At 40.6% G+C, this 18,663-nt stretch overlaps 1 protein-coding gene across 2 annotated transcripts in view; it reads left to right on the forward strand.

Moving 5' to 3' along the window:
* Positions 1–18,663, forward strand: part of GUCY1A2 (guanylate cyclase 1 soluble subunit alpha 2) — a 286,509-nt gene that overhangs the window by 255,939 nt on the left and 11,907 nt on the right. The window contains exons 8-9 of one of the 2 annotated variants that reach the window (XR_009762895.1): positions 1–17,316; positions 18,009–18,663. The exon at positions 18,009–18,663 is cut by the window's right edge and continues 11,907 nt beyond it. Coding sequence is in view for 1 of the 2 variants with exons in the window: in XM_061628688.1 (XP_061484672.1) it covers positions 1–208 (208 nt within the window). In the remaining variant the exon portion in view is untranslated. The other variant, XM_061628688.1, reaches the window with a different exon arrangement.

Genomic DNA, 18,663 nt, shown 5'->3' on the forward strand with positions numbered 1-18,663 from the left:
GCTTTTGAAGAAGGAAGAAAATTTTATCTTCATTCCTCGGTCCCGTGAAGAGCTTCCAGACAACTTTCCAAAGGAAATCCCTGGGATTTGTTATTTCCTGGAGGTCAGAACTGGTCAGAAGCAGCCAAAGTCCTCCGTCACATCTGCCAGAGTGAGAAAGATTTCCTACAACATTGGCACCATGTTCCTCCGGGAAACCAGCCTATGAGGCCTGCTGCAGATCAAAGACTCATCAAAAAAGCACAAGCCCAGAACTGGGTCATGACAGGAGAGAGGAGATTCTTTCTGTTTCACTGCATTGTTCTAAGCAAGCAGTAGAAGCTCCGTGAAATGCCAGGCAATAATTCTTTTTAAAGGTGGGTGACTGCTGTCTGTAAACAAACTGGAAAGGGTCAAGGGAGGGAGCAGGGATTTTTTTTAAAAAAAAATCAAATTAAAACAAAATTCTTCTCTGTTGCCAGAGCTACTGTTGGCCATAAATATCAACATGGTAAAAAAGAAAGAAAGAATCAAAACTGAGTGGCTAATAATGGGGGACAAATTCCACTAAGTATTGGGCCTCTTCCAAAAGGTCCAGTGGAATAAAAGAGTATTTGGTGGATTGCTTTGTTCTGTTCAGAAACAGGCAGGGGAGTCCACTTTTGAAGGTGTAGTATCCCTGCTATTGCTTTAAATATCCTCCATTAATGTCAACAGAATCAGGGTAGGCCCCCTTCACATGCATCTGTAAAATGCATGTAAGAGTCACAGTAGCAGTACTTAGTGAATTATTCTAGAAAAGTGCACCAGCTAAGCAAATTATAATGCATTCCTGCATTTAAAGGTATTCAGTAAGGTTTAACTAAGGATGCTTCTGGGTATTTTTTTTAAACACGTCATACAAATACTGTAGATATCATTTATAACCTTCTAGGCAGGAGGAATTATAATTCAGCATATAATATCATAGGGATTTTGCCTATTTTTTTATACATTTCACTTTCTGGACAATCTTTCACATGCTGTAACAAATGTGAAGCCCACTTCTTGTATATTTTCTGCCATCTATCCAACTGTCAAAGATGATGATGGTGATTATTCAAATGATAAGAAATGCCATTTTGTTGGAGTTTTGCTAGATCTACACTTGGATAATTTTTCTTTTTCTGACAAGTAAATGTTTATGTCTTGCATATTTAAACTGATGTTCAATATTTGTCCTGCAAGTAGTGTATGTCCTGGCATCAGAACAATACAAGCAAAGAAGCGATTATCATGCTCGGTGACTGATCCACTATTGGAAGTCCCAAAGCCCTAGAGTTTAGGTCTGACCCAAACCTCCCAGTCACCCTTAGTAGAACTCTAGCAATCTTATCTGTTTATAAACTGTACCAGGAACCTTTTCAGAATGCTTGTAAAGTAACAGCCCTTTGTAATAAAACATGCCTAAAAGTTGTTGGTTCCACAGCATGACTTCATCATGCTCTGAACTTCTCCCAAGCTGCCAAGTCCCATTGTGGGCATAGTATATATATCACCACTGGCTATGTATTCACTATTACTAACATGGTTATGAACATTGATGGATGTAGAAATATGGGGGGGGGAATAGTGCATCTATTATGTTGATACTCATCATTACTTATCAAGATTGACTATAATATTTTTAGAAGTATCTCATAAAATACATTTAAGACTCTGGAACTTCCAAAATCCTGGTGTCATTAATCTCCATGACTACTTCAGAAAAGCAGTTTGAGGACTGTAGCCTAGGTACTACGTTGATCAGCAGGAAAACTTCTCTTGTATGTGTAGATAATTTCATGCCCATTTTCCATGCAGAATAATTCAATGAGAGATTTTCGTTTTAAAAATTACAGTATTCATTTTGACACACCACTTAGCAGAGTGTCAAATGCATTTGCAGCGTTCATCTGTTTTGTATCAGCAATATGTCATGCCAAACCAAACCATAACATGCTCTGAAGAACATAAAACTATATACGTAGTTTTACTCATTAAATCAGAACTCAGAATTGGTAAAGAATTTAGAATTTGGAAATGGTAAAGGATCATAGCCTTACATAGAGACAAATTCTAGAAGAATTATCCTGTTAGCTTGTTGCAGCAAAAAGAAAGCTCTTGTGACATCTTGAAAACTAACACTGCAATCCTATACATACCTAACTGGGAGTAAGCCCCACTGAATTCAGTGGGGCTTACTTTTGAGAAGACATGTATAGGATTGCACAGTAACAGATTCATTATAGCATCAACAGGGCCAGGCCAGTAATGAGGCAAAATGGGACAGTTATCTCAGGCGATCAGCACAGGGAGCAATGAATTTGCAATTTGATCCCCTGCTCACCTTATTATTAGCTTGACCAGTGGGCCATCCAATTAGCCACCTGGCAAGGTGAGTCTCTTCACCACCACGTCAATGTCCTCCACCCTGCCTCATCTTGCTCTGAGGATCCTTCAGATCCTTTCTCAGGGCAAGGAGAGGCAGGAAGGAGGTGATGGGAATGACAGAGAAACTACCAGCGCCGCCACTTATGTGGCAGGAAAGTGGGGAAATGAGGGAGCAGCAGTAGAAAGAGGGCAGAAGGGAAAAGGTGGGCAGCACCAGCAGCACTGCAAAGAAGAGGATGCGGGGAGAAGGGAAGAGGAGGAAGGGTAGTGGTAGCTGAGCTGCTGCTTGCCTCAGGTGGTACAATTCCTTGCACCAGGCCTGAGACTAAGGTTTCATGGACTAGAGTTCACTTCGTTGGATGCATGGAGTATTATCTTTTGTCGGCAGATACATAGTTGCTGCTGCATTGGCACAAGTGGAGAGCTGGGCCAAGAGGAGAAACAACTGCAGGCTAGGGAGCTCCCACCCTCCCCAGTACTGGACATTAACACCCAGCTTTAAGCCAAAGCCAACTTCTCGGGGCTGGTGGATATCTGGCCAGCATGTTGCTGCTGTCTTGCAAGATTGGCACCGAGGTAAAGCTGCTCCCATCATTGTACAAAGGAGGCCAAGCATGGGCTGAGAACATAAAAGCCAGAAGGAAGACTTTTGTTGAATTAATTCTTGGATTTAGCTGATTGTATTCGAGACGGTTTTGACATAAATTTAGATCTGACTTGTTTTACATCTTGGCAAATGCTATGTTCTTATTATATTGACTTTCCTTCTGATATTTTGTTAACTGAGTTGGATGTGTGTGTTTTGCCGTAAGTGGCTTTGGGTTTTCCTTGGGAAGGAAAAACAGAAATAGACGAAATAAAATGAAGTAAAGGTTGACATGAGTAAAAGTAGATGGGGGAATCATAAACATGGACAAAAATAGGAGCTCCGGGGAGGAAAAGGTGAGATAAAAATGTGAATAAATAAATAGCCGTGCAAGGAGTGCCATTAGGCTTGTGAAGTAAAAACAGACACTTTTGGAACAGTTACATATGATTTCGGTATCCCATTGGCCTTTTAAACCCAGTGTTATATTTTTTCATATATTTATATATGAATAGCTATAGATAGATATGCGTACAGCAGACAATGTTTCATGCATCTAACAAAGCTGCCTCTAATCTACAAAAGCTGATGCCACAATAAATCTTGTTAGTCTTTAATGTGCCACAAGATTCTTGGCTGTCTTGCATAGAAGTAATTCAACACAGTTCCAGTGGAACCTTGATGATTTATGCCCTGTGTGATTCTTCATACACGAAGGTGAAGCATAGAACATATTGTATTTCTCTAGTGTTGTGTTCCTAGAGCTTTCTTGACAGTTAAGAGATGGCTGGCAAATCACTTCTGCAATGGTACCTATAGGTGAATGCTAATTTGAAGCTGAATACTGCCCATGTCTTACAGATGAGCACTCAAGTTCATTTGTATACATCTTTTCAAAGTTTAAAAACTGAACTGGAATGTAAAGAGAAGTCAGACAATTTGGGGATGGTGTGCCCTTCACTATAAAGAGTGTTGGCAGTTAGGAGAATAAGGTTGTTTCTCTAGATTCATACATTTTCAGCAAAGGTTCTTAAACAGTGAGTTGCATACAGATGTCAGGAGACGCAGAAACTTCTCCCAGTCCCCCTTCCCTTTTTCATTGGTTTGGGTCACAGTGTGCTTTGATTAGTTCATCAGGCAGCGTGCCTGTCCCTCCTCAATATGGGACCATCTACTCATGATGATTAGTAGTGCAGGCGATCAGTGAGGGTAACATATCAACTACAAACTTGAGATTCCATGTGTGTGTTATGTGCCTTCAAGTCGATCCCGACTTACGGCGACCCTATGAATCAGTGACCTCCAGTAGCATCTGTTGTTAACCACCCTGTTCAGATCTTGTAAGTTCAGGCTGTGGCTTCCTTTATAGAATCAATCCATCTCTTGTTTGTCCTTCCTCTTTTTCTACTCCCTTCGGTTTTCCCCAGAATTATTGTCTTTTCTAGTGAAGCATATCTTCTCATTATGTGTTCAAAGTATGATAACCTCAGTTTCATCATTTTAGCTTCTAGTCAGAGGTAATAGTACCATGATGAGAAAGGCTGCCTTAAAATATATTGTAATTAATCATAGTTAGACATGAAAAAGAAACCCTGAGAATAGGAATAATAAAGTAACTCAAGGTTGCAATCCTTTACACATTTACTTGGAAGCAAGTCCCACTGAATTTGGTTCAACTTACTTCTGAGTAGACATGCATAGGATTGCACTGTTAGAAGCCTCTTTTTGGAAACTGTGACCAGAGGTGATTCTCTGCCAATATGAAACATGTTGTAGCTGGATTCTTTCCTACCATGTGTACTACCATGGTCATTTTTTCAGAACAAGCTAACTCTCTTCTTCTCCCCCTGCCCCTCCATTTGATCTAAGGACATTATTTAAAAGTTTTCATATTGTGCTATGTGAGGCAAGGCACGCAGCATTCCACTGTCAAAGGCTATACACCCTTTTCATATGTTGTTGCCTCATAGTAGAGTGTCAAGTGAACATCACATAAGAACATAAGAAGAGCCTGCTGGATCAGGCCAGTGGCCCATCTAGTCCAGCATCCTGTTCTCACAGTGGCCAACCAGGTGCCTGGGGGAAGCCCGCAAGCAGGACCCGAGTGCAAGAACACTCTCCCCTCCTGAGGCTTCCGGCAACTGGTTTTCAGAAGCATGCTGCCTCTGACTAGGGTGGCAGAGCACAGCCATCATGGCTAGTAGCCATTGATAGCCCTGTCCTCCATGAATTTGTCTAATCTTTTAAAACCATCCAGGCTGGTGGCCATTACTGCGTCTTGTGGGAGCAAATTCCATAGTTTAACTATGCGCTGAGTAAAGAAGTACTTCCTTAGTTTTGTGTGACAAAATCACACTTTTGTTGCTTCTCTTTTAGCACAGCCGATAATCTCTGAGAAATTGGTGTATTTCTGCTTTCTTCAGCTATATGCAAGCTATTAGCATGCAGATACTATTTTTTTGTAGGCATCTTGTACTACATTTGGTCTATCAACTGAAGTCATCATGAAGATAATTTTGCAGTGAAATAGCTTCATTTAGACATAAACTTTTAAAAATTGTTTCTGAGTAACCTAGCTTTTGGACTCTCAACACACGCGAGAGAGAGAGAGAGAGAGAGAGATCTATCAAGCATTACTGTTCTGTCATCTCCTCCATTCTTTGCAGGAGGATTTGCAGGGGCCTTCTGCTCAACTTCAGTTATAATTAGGGGACGTTGCGAGGCAACATTGCTTGGTGAATTGCTTCCATTGTTTCTAGACAGGTAGAGAGACTAGGAATACTAATTCCTTTGAACAATAGTGTCCAGAAGGTAGGAGCAATGGTCCTGAATGAAAAATGCAGAACCACCATTTAGGTGTCCTTTCAGGCAGCTAATTTATAGTAAGAACTGAATTCATAATCACAGAGATCAGTGCAAAACCTAAACAATTGGTGTCAGCATCTCCATGGAGATAATGGCTGTGTTTGCAAATAAATCAACTCTCTCTCAAAAGAAAGAATAGCTTCCCACAAAGAGCCTACAGACAATTATTTTTTTAATATATAAGCATGTTCAAATGCAATACATCCTAAACATCCATTTTCAATGCACACTTCATTTATGTGCTTCCGTATTGTGACAAGTAAAGTTCCTTTGGGGGCACTTTTCTCTAGTTCATTGTGTGAGGAAAGCTTGGGTGTATTGTCAGGCTTGTGGTTTTTTTTATACTGCCATAATTGCCAAGTTACTTCATATCTTGAAGAGAGAAGCTTGGACATTTTCCATCAAGTCAAGAATGATTTTTTTCCCCTTTAGTTAAACAGATACTGTGAACCATATGGTCCAATTGCCCCTCATTGCAAAGGGCATTTCAGATTCAGTATAGCCATGTGGCTTTCTAAATGTTGGAAGATTGTGGAGGTTGAGAGGTGTAAGCAGACAGAATTTTTGGAAAATTTATCAAATGAAAGTAAGGCAACATTTTAAAATGTAAATGGATGCAGAACTATCCAAATGAGAGAGATGCTAAGACATGAACTTATCTTGCTGTAACAATTTACTATGTCAGTATCTTTCAGTGGCACACCATTCAGGCTCTAAATTATAGGCTCGTTGGTCTTGCCTTTGGGGCATGTGTGTGAACTAGATGGCTGCTTGATCATTTCCAACTTCAAGGAACTTAAGTAGCAGTTGTCTAGGGAGGCAAATTAAGATCAGTGCTTAAGAAAACCAAAACTTTGAATTAGTTGCAGTATTCTAATATTCTACCCTTCAGTCATACAGGACAATAATACCATCTGATTTTAATGTCATAAGTACACTTGCAAAGAGTCCATTTGTAATTGCATGAACTGGAATAGAATATTGTTTTGCATTCTCTTGAAATATATACCTTGGGTTTATTATTGGTATTGATATTGTGGTTTATTATGTCTACGGGACTTTCGGTGTACATCATGATTTACCATCTTTATTCCAGCAACTTGTAGGGCAAGAGTATCCAACGTGGTGCACTCCAGATGTTGTTGGACTGCACCTCCCATCACCCCTGACCATTGGCCAACATTGGTCCAACAACATCTGGAGGGTACCACATTGGTGACCCCCTGCTGTAGGGTAAGCTATTCAAGGCCACTCAGTGAGATTCATATTCAGGCAAGGTTTTGAACTTTGGTCTCCCACAGACCAAGCCAACATTTTAACTATTAGCAGGCTGGCTCATAGTGTTCCCTGCCAGAATATCGCAAGTCTTCCTAACTAAATGTTCTTCTTTAGAATGTTTTAACAAAATTAATTGAATTGTGTACATATAAAATAGGAAATGCTGTGTTGCCCTCAATGTTTTTCAAGTGTTACTAGCTAAACATTTGTTATGTCCACCTAGCCCTTTTTATACAACCTATGCACTTACTGGGCACAGTCAAGCAAAAGTGAATAAGGCTGCACTTACGCATATTTCCATGGGAGAAAGCTTCATTGCATATTGGCATCTGTGGTATTTAGGTTAGTCCCATTCCATTGCTTTCAATGGGACATAGTCATGCCTAACTTTTGCTGGGTTGTATCTTGTAACTTCTGTTAGAGTCTTCCATCTTCTGAACTATCTGTAGCTTTGTGTGTGTGTGTGTGTGCGCGCACATGCGTGCACACACGCGCACCATGTCCACATATTACACTGGGGATGATCTGTACTTCATTTCCAGTTAAAATAAACTCTTAATTTATCTAAAATATCACTATGATGTTCTTATGTGGACTGCCACTGAAATCACAAAACAAGCCAATATGTGTCAAAATGTTCCAGGCAGAGACTGAAGGGACTCCACTGTAGATTTCCATGGATTTTAGGACATTTGTGAAACAGTCCTTCTACTAAATTACCTTTTAAATTGGTAGCAAACTGAAGGATTTAATATCTCAAGGATGAACCACGCATACATTTCTCACATGTAACATGTAACTGTGCAGTAAATAAATGGGATAAATCTGCTGATAAATTGCAGGATCGGCTTCCTTGGAGATTTTTTAAAAACTCATTGAACAGCTGTTACTTTGGAATGCTTACTAACGTATTTTGCTTTGAAGCATGGTCCAAACTAGGCCCATTGAGTATCTGCCAAATCTCATGAATCTTCTCTGCCGTCTCATACCTCTTAACTGATGTCTTATCCCACAATGGCCAGTAGGGTTCAGGGCCTGCTCCATTTATGCCAGTAAGTAAATCACTTCAAGAATGGTCCATGAGCAGATGGTGGTAGGATTGCCATGTGACATTTACGGCAGATAAATGGTATGATGCAGTGCCACAATTGAGGAATCTTAAAGTGTTTCCACTTGCCACCTGTCCATTTCAGGCCAGTGCCATTATTTTCATCATTTCCAGATATGCTATAATCATTTACATACTTATGGATTATTCACTAATCATTTTAGTAATACTTCATAGTATATTGCATACTCAGCAGTGCAGCAGGTCTGCCAAACATTACCAAGAAAGTTCCATTGTGGTTAACCATCATATTGTTGTGCGCACCCCAATCTCCAAGTGGCGAGAGACTTCCAGGGGTTCCAGCACTTACTCAGGGTCCAGCTTCCTTGGAATGAAGGTGACTGGAGACTGTGGTATCTTTGGTATATGCAGTTTTATTTATACATATACAACCTGAACATAAGATGGAAGGGGCTCACAGGATTAACACTCCAATAGATCTAGCTTCTCTATTGGGTTTCAAGGAAGCTCCCAAAAGCCATAGCTTGGGATTCAGTCAAACCTCTGTCTCTTTCCAGCTCCATACTAGACTAAAAAACACCCAGGTTACCTCCTCGCTCTAGGATGTGGGGAGGCCTACCCCCTTCCTGAAAGAGCATCATCCAGTTGTTCCTGTGCCAACACATCTGCTCCTGACTAAGTCTTTAGACATGTTAGACATGCCCCACTTGACAGACTTAGCCAGACCCATTATCCTAACAAAAAAAACTGGTTTGCCCAGTACAGCAGGTTCCTTTACTACAAACTTCACCTCTGCAGACACAGAATTACAGACATCATACATACCAACCCCACAATCCTATAACAATATGCAAAGCAAATAACACTGAAAAAAGGGGAGAGATGAGTAAAAGGATTCTGTTTAAAATAGGGGCTTTTTAGTAATTATTGGCACATCCAGCCCTTGTCATTTTGTACATCCATTCAATCTGCCATTTTCCACATTAATCTGCAATGTAGAATAATACTTGCACAAAATTACATTTAATTTTTTTTTAAAAAAAATGTATTTTGGTGTTTTTTTAAAACTGCGAACTGCATCAGACCACTTGGGAAGTGCAAAGGCTAGTGGATAACTAAGTTCAGATACACACATTAGTCTAGTAAGTACAGATCAGGTCAGCTAATATCAGAATTTGCCAGAATGACTTCTTCAAGCATCCCAGCTTCTAAGGAGCTAAGTCATCATTGGTATCAGAAATATATCATTTGGCCATGCACAATAATTTAAAGATTGTTTCATGTATGCATGTCTATAACTTGAGAACATAACATTCAATCCTAGGTTTGGCTTGCGAACTGCCTCCATTTGAAAACTATGTCTGAAGTGAGGTAAGATGATGTGAAAGTTCTATCTGCAGGGTTTGGATTATGATTAATCATTTCCAAATGCAAGTTATATCTGTTATTGCTGTTAACAAATGATGAACATGCACCTTTAGGTGAAGTCCTAATAAGGATCTGCATGCATTCCGGGATGGAATCTAGCAGGTACTATTGCTCTTCAACTGCCATTTTCACAGACAAGAATTTTCAGTCACAGGATTGTCCCAGCAGTGATTTCTATACAAATATGTATGAGCTGATCCGGAGCCCTGTGTGCACTTAGACGTGTGTTCTAGTAAGTTCACAGAGTTCAGGCTTCACCATTGACTTCAGTGTACATGTTCCTGTTTCCTTTGCATGGACAAAGCTGTCACCTTCACTGATACAAAAAGAGAATCCACTGAAGACAGGGCTTAGGGGGCACTTTAGAGCCCCAGCGGCACTTGGTGCATGTATAATACACTTAACAGAGCATTCTTGGTTGGTTTTAGAGACCACAAGAGGACTACTTGGATAGTTCATATAAGATGAGATGCTGTACAAAACACACAAGTGACAGAGTGGAGCTGGGATAAGGGGCAATTGCCTTTGCAAAAGCAGCCAAGTGGCAACTTTACCTTCCTGGTCCTTCTCTAATGTGCTGTGTTTCCCCGACTAGAAAAGTACTATGGCAGCTGCACTTTGCAGCACATTCCCAGCATTCTATCCTTTAGCCCCTGCAAGTCAGAAGTTAGAGGAAACCACATGTAAAGCCCCCAAAGTAAGGAAATGAAATAGTGCTATGTGGCTAACCTCTTCTGACATTAAGGCCAGGCGAGGGGGAAGGGGGAGGAGAATCAACTAGTAGCTGCTAGGGATGGGCAAGAAATTCAATTCAGTTCACATTCCAAGCTGAATCAATCAAATTTGCACTTTCTGAAACAATATGAGAACTGAAACACAGCCTTTCTTTGAAATCCACACTTCACTGAATTTTGAGATGCAGTTCTCCAACCAAACAATGCATTTTTGTAAACATATGTCAGGGGAAGGTGTACATAACAATGAATATATGAGTGAAAAGAACACACAAAAATGAATATTGTGATGAGAAATTATTGCAAAAATGTATACATTATTCAAAACTGCCTACAAAAATGTGTTTATGAGGAGAAATCCGCAATAAAATGCTGGAGAATTTTCATGAGGATTTTTTTTAAAAAAATGTTGCTAATTGCTGCAGAAATGTGGAGAACTGAATTTAAGATTGGAAAAAAGAGAAATTGAGAGAACCAACATTGACAGAACTTTCCATCCATACTGCTGTAGTCAGGAAAAGCTGTGCAAATGCTATCTGGACAGTGACGATCTCGCCTCAGTTGTTCACGTTCTGGTAACTTCTAGATTGGACTACTGTAATGCGCTCTACGTAGGGCTGCCCTTGAAGACTGTTCGGAAACTCCAGCTAGTGCAAAATGCAGCAGCCAGGTTGTTGACGAGGACCTATCGGTCTGCGCATATAACACCTGTCCTGGCCCGCTTGCACTGGCTACCCATCTGTTTCCGAGCTAGATTCAAGGTGCTGGTTTTGACCTATAAAGCCTTATACGGTGTGGGACTGCAATACCTTGTGGAACGCCTCTCCTGCTATGAACCTACCCGTTCACTTCGTTCAGTATCTAAGGCCCTCCTCCGGGTACCAACTCATCAGGAAGCCCGGAGGACTGTTGTTAGATCTAGGGCCTTTTCTGTGGTGGCCCCCGAACTCTGGAACAGCTTACTTGAGGAGATACGCCTGGCGCCTACGGTACTTTCTTTTAGGCGCCAGGTTAAGACCTGGCTATACTCCCAGGCATTTTAATGTTTTTACGTTTAATTTTGTTAGTTAACTTGTTGTTATGTGTTATTGATTTTATTATATTATTGTATTTTAATCCAGTTTTGTATACCGCCCAGAGAGCTACTAGCTATGGGCGGTCTAGAAATGAAATGAAATAATAATAAATAATAATAATATAGCAGTCCAGAAATGGACAGAGAAGTACCTCACAGGGTTGTTGTGAGGATAAAATTGGGAGGGGGAGAACCATGTTTGTAAGCCACCATGAACTTCTTGAAGGAAAGGTGGGATATAAATGTAATAAATAAATAAATAACAGCCACTTGTATAGAGCCAGTTCATATTCATGGGATTAATATGCATTATTCTTTCTCAGCTTAGCACATCATTAAAAACTTTTAAATCATTAAAAACTTTTAAAACTTTTAAAATGATCAGTATGTGATGAATCCATACATACAAAACAGTTCCATAGATGTGGTGATGAATTCCAGCTTAGATTACTTTAAAAGAAGAATTATTAGACAGACTCATGGAGGAGAACTTCATCAATAGCTATTGACCATGGTGACTAAATGGAGCATCCCTGTTCAGAGGATGCATACCACTGAACACTAGTCATTGGGATAGACAAGTGAGGGAAGGCTATTGCATCCAAGCTCTGCTTATGGGCTTCCCAATGGAATCCAGTTGACAGCTGGAGAAAACATAATGGATGTTTAGTCTGATCCTGCAGGGATCTTATTGTTGTTATTATGTATTATTATTTATTGAAATTATTTCCCGCCCTTCCTCCCAAAGGAGTCCAGGGGGGCAAACATATCAACAAAAACAACTCAAAAACAAGAAAAAGAAAAGCATTCTAAAAGCAGTTAAAATCATTCTAAAACACAGTCACAGTTAAAAACATTCTTTCATCAGTGATAGTCAGATTGCCAGGAACAGTCACCTTCAGCCATCAAATGCCTGGGTAAACAGGAATGTTTTCAAATTCCTGACAACATTGCCTTAAATGGCTACAACAAATACCCAAAATTGTTGATGTTCATGTTATCAACTCTAGCCCAATTCAGCTTTTAGGCAGCTTATTCAAATCTTTCCCAGAAATGATCTTTGCCTATTTGTTGCTTAATAATATAACAAAAGAGATTAACAAAACATGCAAACTCAAAAAAAAATAGGTCATTTGCTTAGGAGCAAGCTGTAAGTGGAATTTTCTGGCACTCACCCATGGATGCTCATATTTTAGTTGCATGGTGTCTCACTATGAACTGTATATGTGCGCTTGAAGAATGATCTCCTAGCAATAGACTACAAGTACGAAGCAATAAAAAAAAAGCCATGATCACATTGGAGTCTGTAGGTGTACACTTCTTTGTGCTTGTGGCAGTTAAACTGTATATAAGCAATAAAGCAGCAAATCATAGGTTTAAAATTGGCCTCTCTGGCACCCAAAGCAATAAGTTCCTTCTGAGATGGAGCATTGGCTACAGACAAGATAGTAACATTTAATCTATCTCAGCATCCGTCTTGTGCTAGCCCTACCAAGTCATTATTTCTTTCTCTCCCAATGCATTCCTCTTCAGGGTCCAGTTGTCTCCCAAGTTTGTGGGTGAGAATATGTAACCATAGGAGATTTGGTGGCATAAGTGGTATTTGCAACTTGCTTGTATTGTAACGTAAGGGAGTTCTAGCTGTTCAGGTTTATTGTAAAGTACCACTCAAAATTTAAAGATGTGGTCAGGTAAGCACAAAACTGGCCTAAATTCACTAACCAATGTAAGTATGGAAACATTATTACGCCACCTGAAAGTTTCTGTCAGCATTGGTTCCAGGCAGCTTTTATTGATTAGTTCTTTATTTCTGATGCCAGAAGATAAGCTCCTGATATACAGAAGGAAATAGCCCTCTTAAGCTTCTTGTCCGACATCTAGTGACGTCCAAAAAATGTGATTCTTTGGAGTAATATGTTTCTACTTATGGTAGCATTGTTTGTCTTTCTCAAACTACTAGTTGGATAATGAATCATGATAGCACTTTTTCCTGTGCACAAGGAGCTTTCCAACTCTTGTCCCATTTTCTCTTCACAGCAAAAGTGAAGGTTAGGTTGGGAGAGGATTACCAAATCGTGGGTTTGAACTTGGGACTTCTGCAGCCAATCTTCAAGGTCTATCAGTTGCAAGGTCCTACTAAGATTTCAGCTACTAATATTTCAGCTATAAATTTATTAGGATTGCATAGACTGTATTCTTCAGGATATTCTTCATAGTTGAAGCTTCTCTACAATTTGTGCAGAAACCCAGGCTATTCTTGTCTGGCATAGCATACTGCTGTGCACTCCAGTTAAAAACAACCATCAAGTATGGCAGTATCCTCTTCTTTAACCTGAGAGTTCACCAAAGCAGGGTTATCTAGGGCCTGGGCTAGAGTTTTGAAGGCACATGATGCTGGAACATTGCCGAAACTTCTTGGTCAGTGACTAGATAGGAAACCTTCTGGAAACCAAATGTATACTGCCTTCAATTAATATCAATTTAATTAGCCTTGCTTCTGCATAGAAGTTTTATTAAGCTCCACTGTTTAAGGTCACAGAGAAAATGAGACAGTTAATGAATTGAAGCATAGTACATCATGTATTTAGCCATACCTATGCCACATAGAAAGCACTGCCTTAAATCCACCTGTACCTTATTTTCTGTATTTGCAAGTCAAAGTTAAGAATTAATACAGCCATTGTTCATCAAACTGCTGCCCAAGAGTCAATTCCCTTCACTAATTCTGAGCATCATCCGAACATCCAAATTCTTTTTTCATTAATCCAGAATAACTTCACATCATTCAGTCTCTCCATCAATAAAAAAAATTAGAAATTTCTCTTATGAACGTACTTTGAAAGGCAGTGGAGAGATACCACATTGTATTTACAGTTCTCTGCCTTAAATTGTTTATAAGAATAATCAGGCAGTTAAACACTATTAAGGAGTAGGTAGCTTATATGACTTTGAGAGAGTATCCATATTTCTAGTTGTCTCACAAGAAAGGCTTCGGTCTTCAATACACACTTATTTCAGTGTCACAGTTGCACAAGAATCAGTGAAACTGTCACACAGTTAGTTGTATGACTGCCTTGATTAAGGTTAAGAATGAAGTTTGTGCCACTAACACATCAGGCCCCTTTTGTGCAAAACAACTGCTCCCTGGTTCTCTTTTCACAATAATGCAGATTAGAACTCCCACTCCATCCATAATCATGGAAGAATCTCAAACTTTAGCTTCCTGATCATGAATCTGAATGTTTGGGTAAAGAATGTTTAAATGGCAATTGATTTGTATTAAGTGATTGAGAATGTGCCACAAAAGTAAAGAGAATGCAAAAATGTAAGGGAGTTAAAACAAGTCCCAGACCATCACTGGTCAGATCTCTTTAAAGCAGCCTACAGCTTTCAGTGGTTCAACCAGTGGGTCATCATGACCCATATGTGGGTGACATCAGTGGCCTCACCATGATTTTATTATTTAAGACAGCCTTACCCATCCTGGTGCCCACCAGCATGGCCATTGGTCAGAGATGATGAGAGTTGTAGTCCAAAGCATCTGAAGAGCATCACAGGGAAGGCGAGTTTAAGAACAGAGTAATTAGGAAGGAGACAAGCAGGCCCTCCCTTAGCATGTGTGGGGCCCGGGCAAAAGCTAGTTGGGGGGGGCACATTCTTTCCCTCTCTTTATATATATATATATAGAGAGAGAGAGAGAGAGAGATTTTATTTACGAATATATATAATTATAATATTTACATATCATCTTCATTATTCCCTTTGGAAATAGTGACTGGTGCCCCTGTTTTGACAGATGTGGGAATAAGGCTAAGAGAAAGTGACTTTGCTAAGGTATATCTTCTTGGCTGAGATAGGGTTTGCACCTGGATTTCCCATATTCAAATTTTTCAGTAGCAAATACTTTTCAGTAGAGCACAATGATGCTATATCCTCACATGTCATAATATTGGTAAGTTTTGCCTAGAGAATTGTCACTAGAATTTCAAGAACCTGGTGTCAATTTTGTTCCTATTGATATATTAACTGCATTAGAAACATCAGATTTAGCAAGAACATCTAGGCCAGCATTAAGTTCTTTTTGAAACATTTTGTTTCTGTTATTTCTTTTTCTCCAAACTGAAAGTCAAATATTTGTATTTACAGAATGATAGTGAAACAAATGGTTGCAGTTTCTTTTTAAGTGAGATGGACTGATTATATAGCACAGTGATGCACAGTGCTAGTGTGAAACACATCTAAGAACAGCTAAGTTATCTGAGCAGCAGCAGCGGCGGCTTGTAATTTTGCGGCTGGGAGCTGCTTTGGCTACTTTTTACGTGCAGCTCCTATTTAAGCTCCAGACAGCGGCGGCTGCTCGTATTTTCAGCCGCGGTGTCCCGGTCAGGCTGCTAAAAATACGAGTGCCGCCGCCGCCTGAGAGTAACAGAGCTGGCAGCAAAGGGGCAAAAAGGTTGCAAGGAGAGCCGCAGCTGCGGACTCCCAGCAAGGCTCATCTCACTGGAGACGTGTGAGCCCAAACAGGGGAATGGCAGCCGCTGGAGCCCCCAACAAAGTGCCAGAGCCCCCAACAAAGGGGCTGAGGAGGGGAAAGAAAGTAAAAAAAAAACCACCGCCAAGCGCGGGCCCCCCCAAAGTGCGTGGCTGGGGGCAACTGCCCCGCTTCCCGGTGCCTAGGGGCAGCTCTGGAGACAAGAATAACAGGGAGAGAATGACAGAGAAATAGGCATGCAGGCACTGGGAATTACCAAAGTGGTATAGTAGGGCCTTGGGAGCTACGGTCTTGTAATGTAAAGACAATCTTGCTAAGAAATGATGCAACTCTAACCTGTCACACTGAATTACATCCAGACCTCCTTCCAAATAAAACTATTTCAGCTTCCACAAAATTCCTATTCATAAAAGCAGCAATTCAACGTGCTTTAAAAAGGGGAAAACACTAATACTTTTCTACTAAATACACTCTAAAGCTACCACTACTACTACTACTACTACTACTACTACTACTACACACACACACACACACACACACACACACACACACACAGAAAATGCTTCACGTTGACACAGGATAAGGGTGGGGAAGCTGTGGCCCTTCAAATGTTGTTGGATTCCAACTTCCATGAGCCTCTGCCAACATGGTCAATGGTCAAGCACGATAAGAGTTGTAGTCTGGCATCTAGTTTCCCACTGCTGACATAGAGCTTGTTACTTACATACCTCTGTGTTGTGAGCCACCTTGGAGGGGGTAAATAAATAAATAAATAAAATACTCATGACTACTCTAATCTTAGCCTCCCACCCCTCTATATTTCACTGTCCATCTCCAGGCTGCTGTGATATGCCTTCAAATCCCAGTTCTCTTCATACCCAGTTCTCTTCATATCCAGCTCTTTTCAGAGTCCTGCACACAGCTGCAATTATCAAACAAGCTTGGCAATGCACCATCTGACTCCTCAAAGTTGGAATTGGGGTGATGTAAATGTAAAGATCTTGGTCAGCTGTGAGCCATAAATGTTGTTAATCAAGAGATGGAATAGTGGCTGTAGTGTAGACTGAAACTGGGTGCACTGAAGATTACAAAATCATTTCATGGGCTGCTACTCTGCCTTGTTTATACACATACCAGCTGCAGTCCTCTGCTCGCATACTCGGAAGGGCATTCCACTATGTTCCATGGGGCCTACTCCCAAGTAGGCCTTGTTTAGGAGGATTACAGCTACAGAGACTCAGAGGCTGTTCACCGTTAGGCTTAGCGAGCAAACAGACGTTTCCCTCAAATTTTTATATAATCCCACTTCTCTTATTTCCTTCAAAAGTTTAATCAGCTCACCTTTTCTGTAACACCTTCGGCACAGTACCTTATTCCCAAATCTCACTGTAATAAAGCGTGAGTATGTCTAATTAGAATTAATGCATAGTGTACTCCCTTCTTCCTCCATCTCTCTCCCCAGCCTTTTTGTCTCATCTGTGTAAGCTCCTTGGGAGCAGGGGCCTGCCCTTCTATACTTTGCAAAGCAGCCTGCAGATTAAAAACAATCACTTCAGACCTGGGACATACCAGTCATTATCTTATATATCTTTTATATCACACCATTAATTTGACAGTTTGACAGGTACCCCAAAAGTGTTTTTAGGGGGGATGCTCAAAGTGATCCAATATATTAAAAGGGGGTCCCAACAGTATTGGAAAGACACCAGTAATGATGAATATTATAAAATGGTAGAAGGACTCTCTGTTCAGAGTGCAGCCTCTCCACTCTCAACCTCAACTCTGGCTCCCTTGCTCTCCCCACATTTTTCTCTGCTCAGCTCCTCCCTCCACGGCAAAGCCTTGCTTTCAAGGCATAGCAAGCGAAACAGTGCAATCAGTTCTCCCTCTTTTTTATCAATTGGCTCTTTACTTAACAATGCAATTTGTTTGCCTGATTATTTGGGAAAGCGGACTCTGCCTCTTCTGGCCAGTCTTAGGAGTGGGCTGTTGCCTTCTCTGCCCTCATCCTCTTCCAGATCCCTGCAGATCAGAGGCTATTTTTTCACAAGGTTTTAGGTATTATGATCTGACTGCTCTTTCTTTCTAAGGAATTGGGCAGCTGTGCAAGATGAGGCCTGGTGGGAGTGCCCTGGAAATTGCAGTGATGTATGAAATCAGTTGGTCGTCAACTGCACTGAAATTGGTTGGTAAAGGAAGAAAAGGGAAGTAAATTCAGTTCTGTAAGTAGGACAGAATTTCAAAGCACTCAGTACAGATCCGAAGAAGAGTTTTTCTCTCTCTCAGTTGGCTGCCTCTTAAATTCTTAACCCTTCATTTTCAGGTTGTGTATTGCTTAAGTGAAGATGGCTGCTGTTGCTGCTGCTCTCATGAAGCCCTCCAGACTAGACTGCCCTCAGTGCTATAAAGTGCTGATAATGCAACTCACCTCTTGTTTGTTTGTATAGCCCAAGAGTACACAAAGCATGGCTGCTGGATCTAGGGAGGGACTCACCTGCTTTAAGGCATAGCACTTTCTAGGAGGAAGGGTGAGATATTAAATAAATAAATAGATAAATAAAATCATGACTTCTCCCTCCAATGAATCCTGGAAACTGTAGGTTGTTAGGCTGCTGAGAGTTGTTAGAAGACCCATATTCCCCTCACATAACTACAATTCCCAGGGAACTCTGGCCTGCTCCAGCAGCATTCTTCTTATGTTCTAGGAAGAGGGACAACCAGACTGGGTAAACATTCTTCACCATC

Source organism: Rhineura floridana, chromosome 5, assembly GCF_030035675.1.
Source record: "Rhineura floridana isolate rRhiFlo1 chromosome 5, rRhiFlo1.hap2, whole genome shotgun sequence".
Taxonomy (NCBI): domain Eukaryota; kingdom Metazoa; phylum Chordata; class Lepidosauria; order Squamata; family Rhineuridae; genus Rhineura; species Rhineura floridana.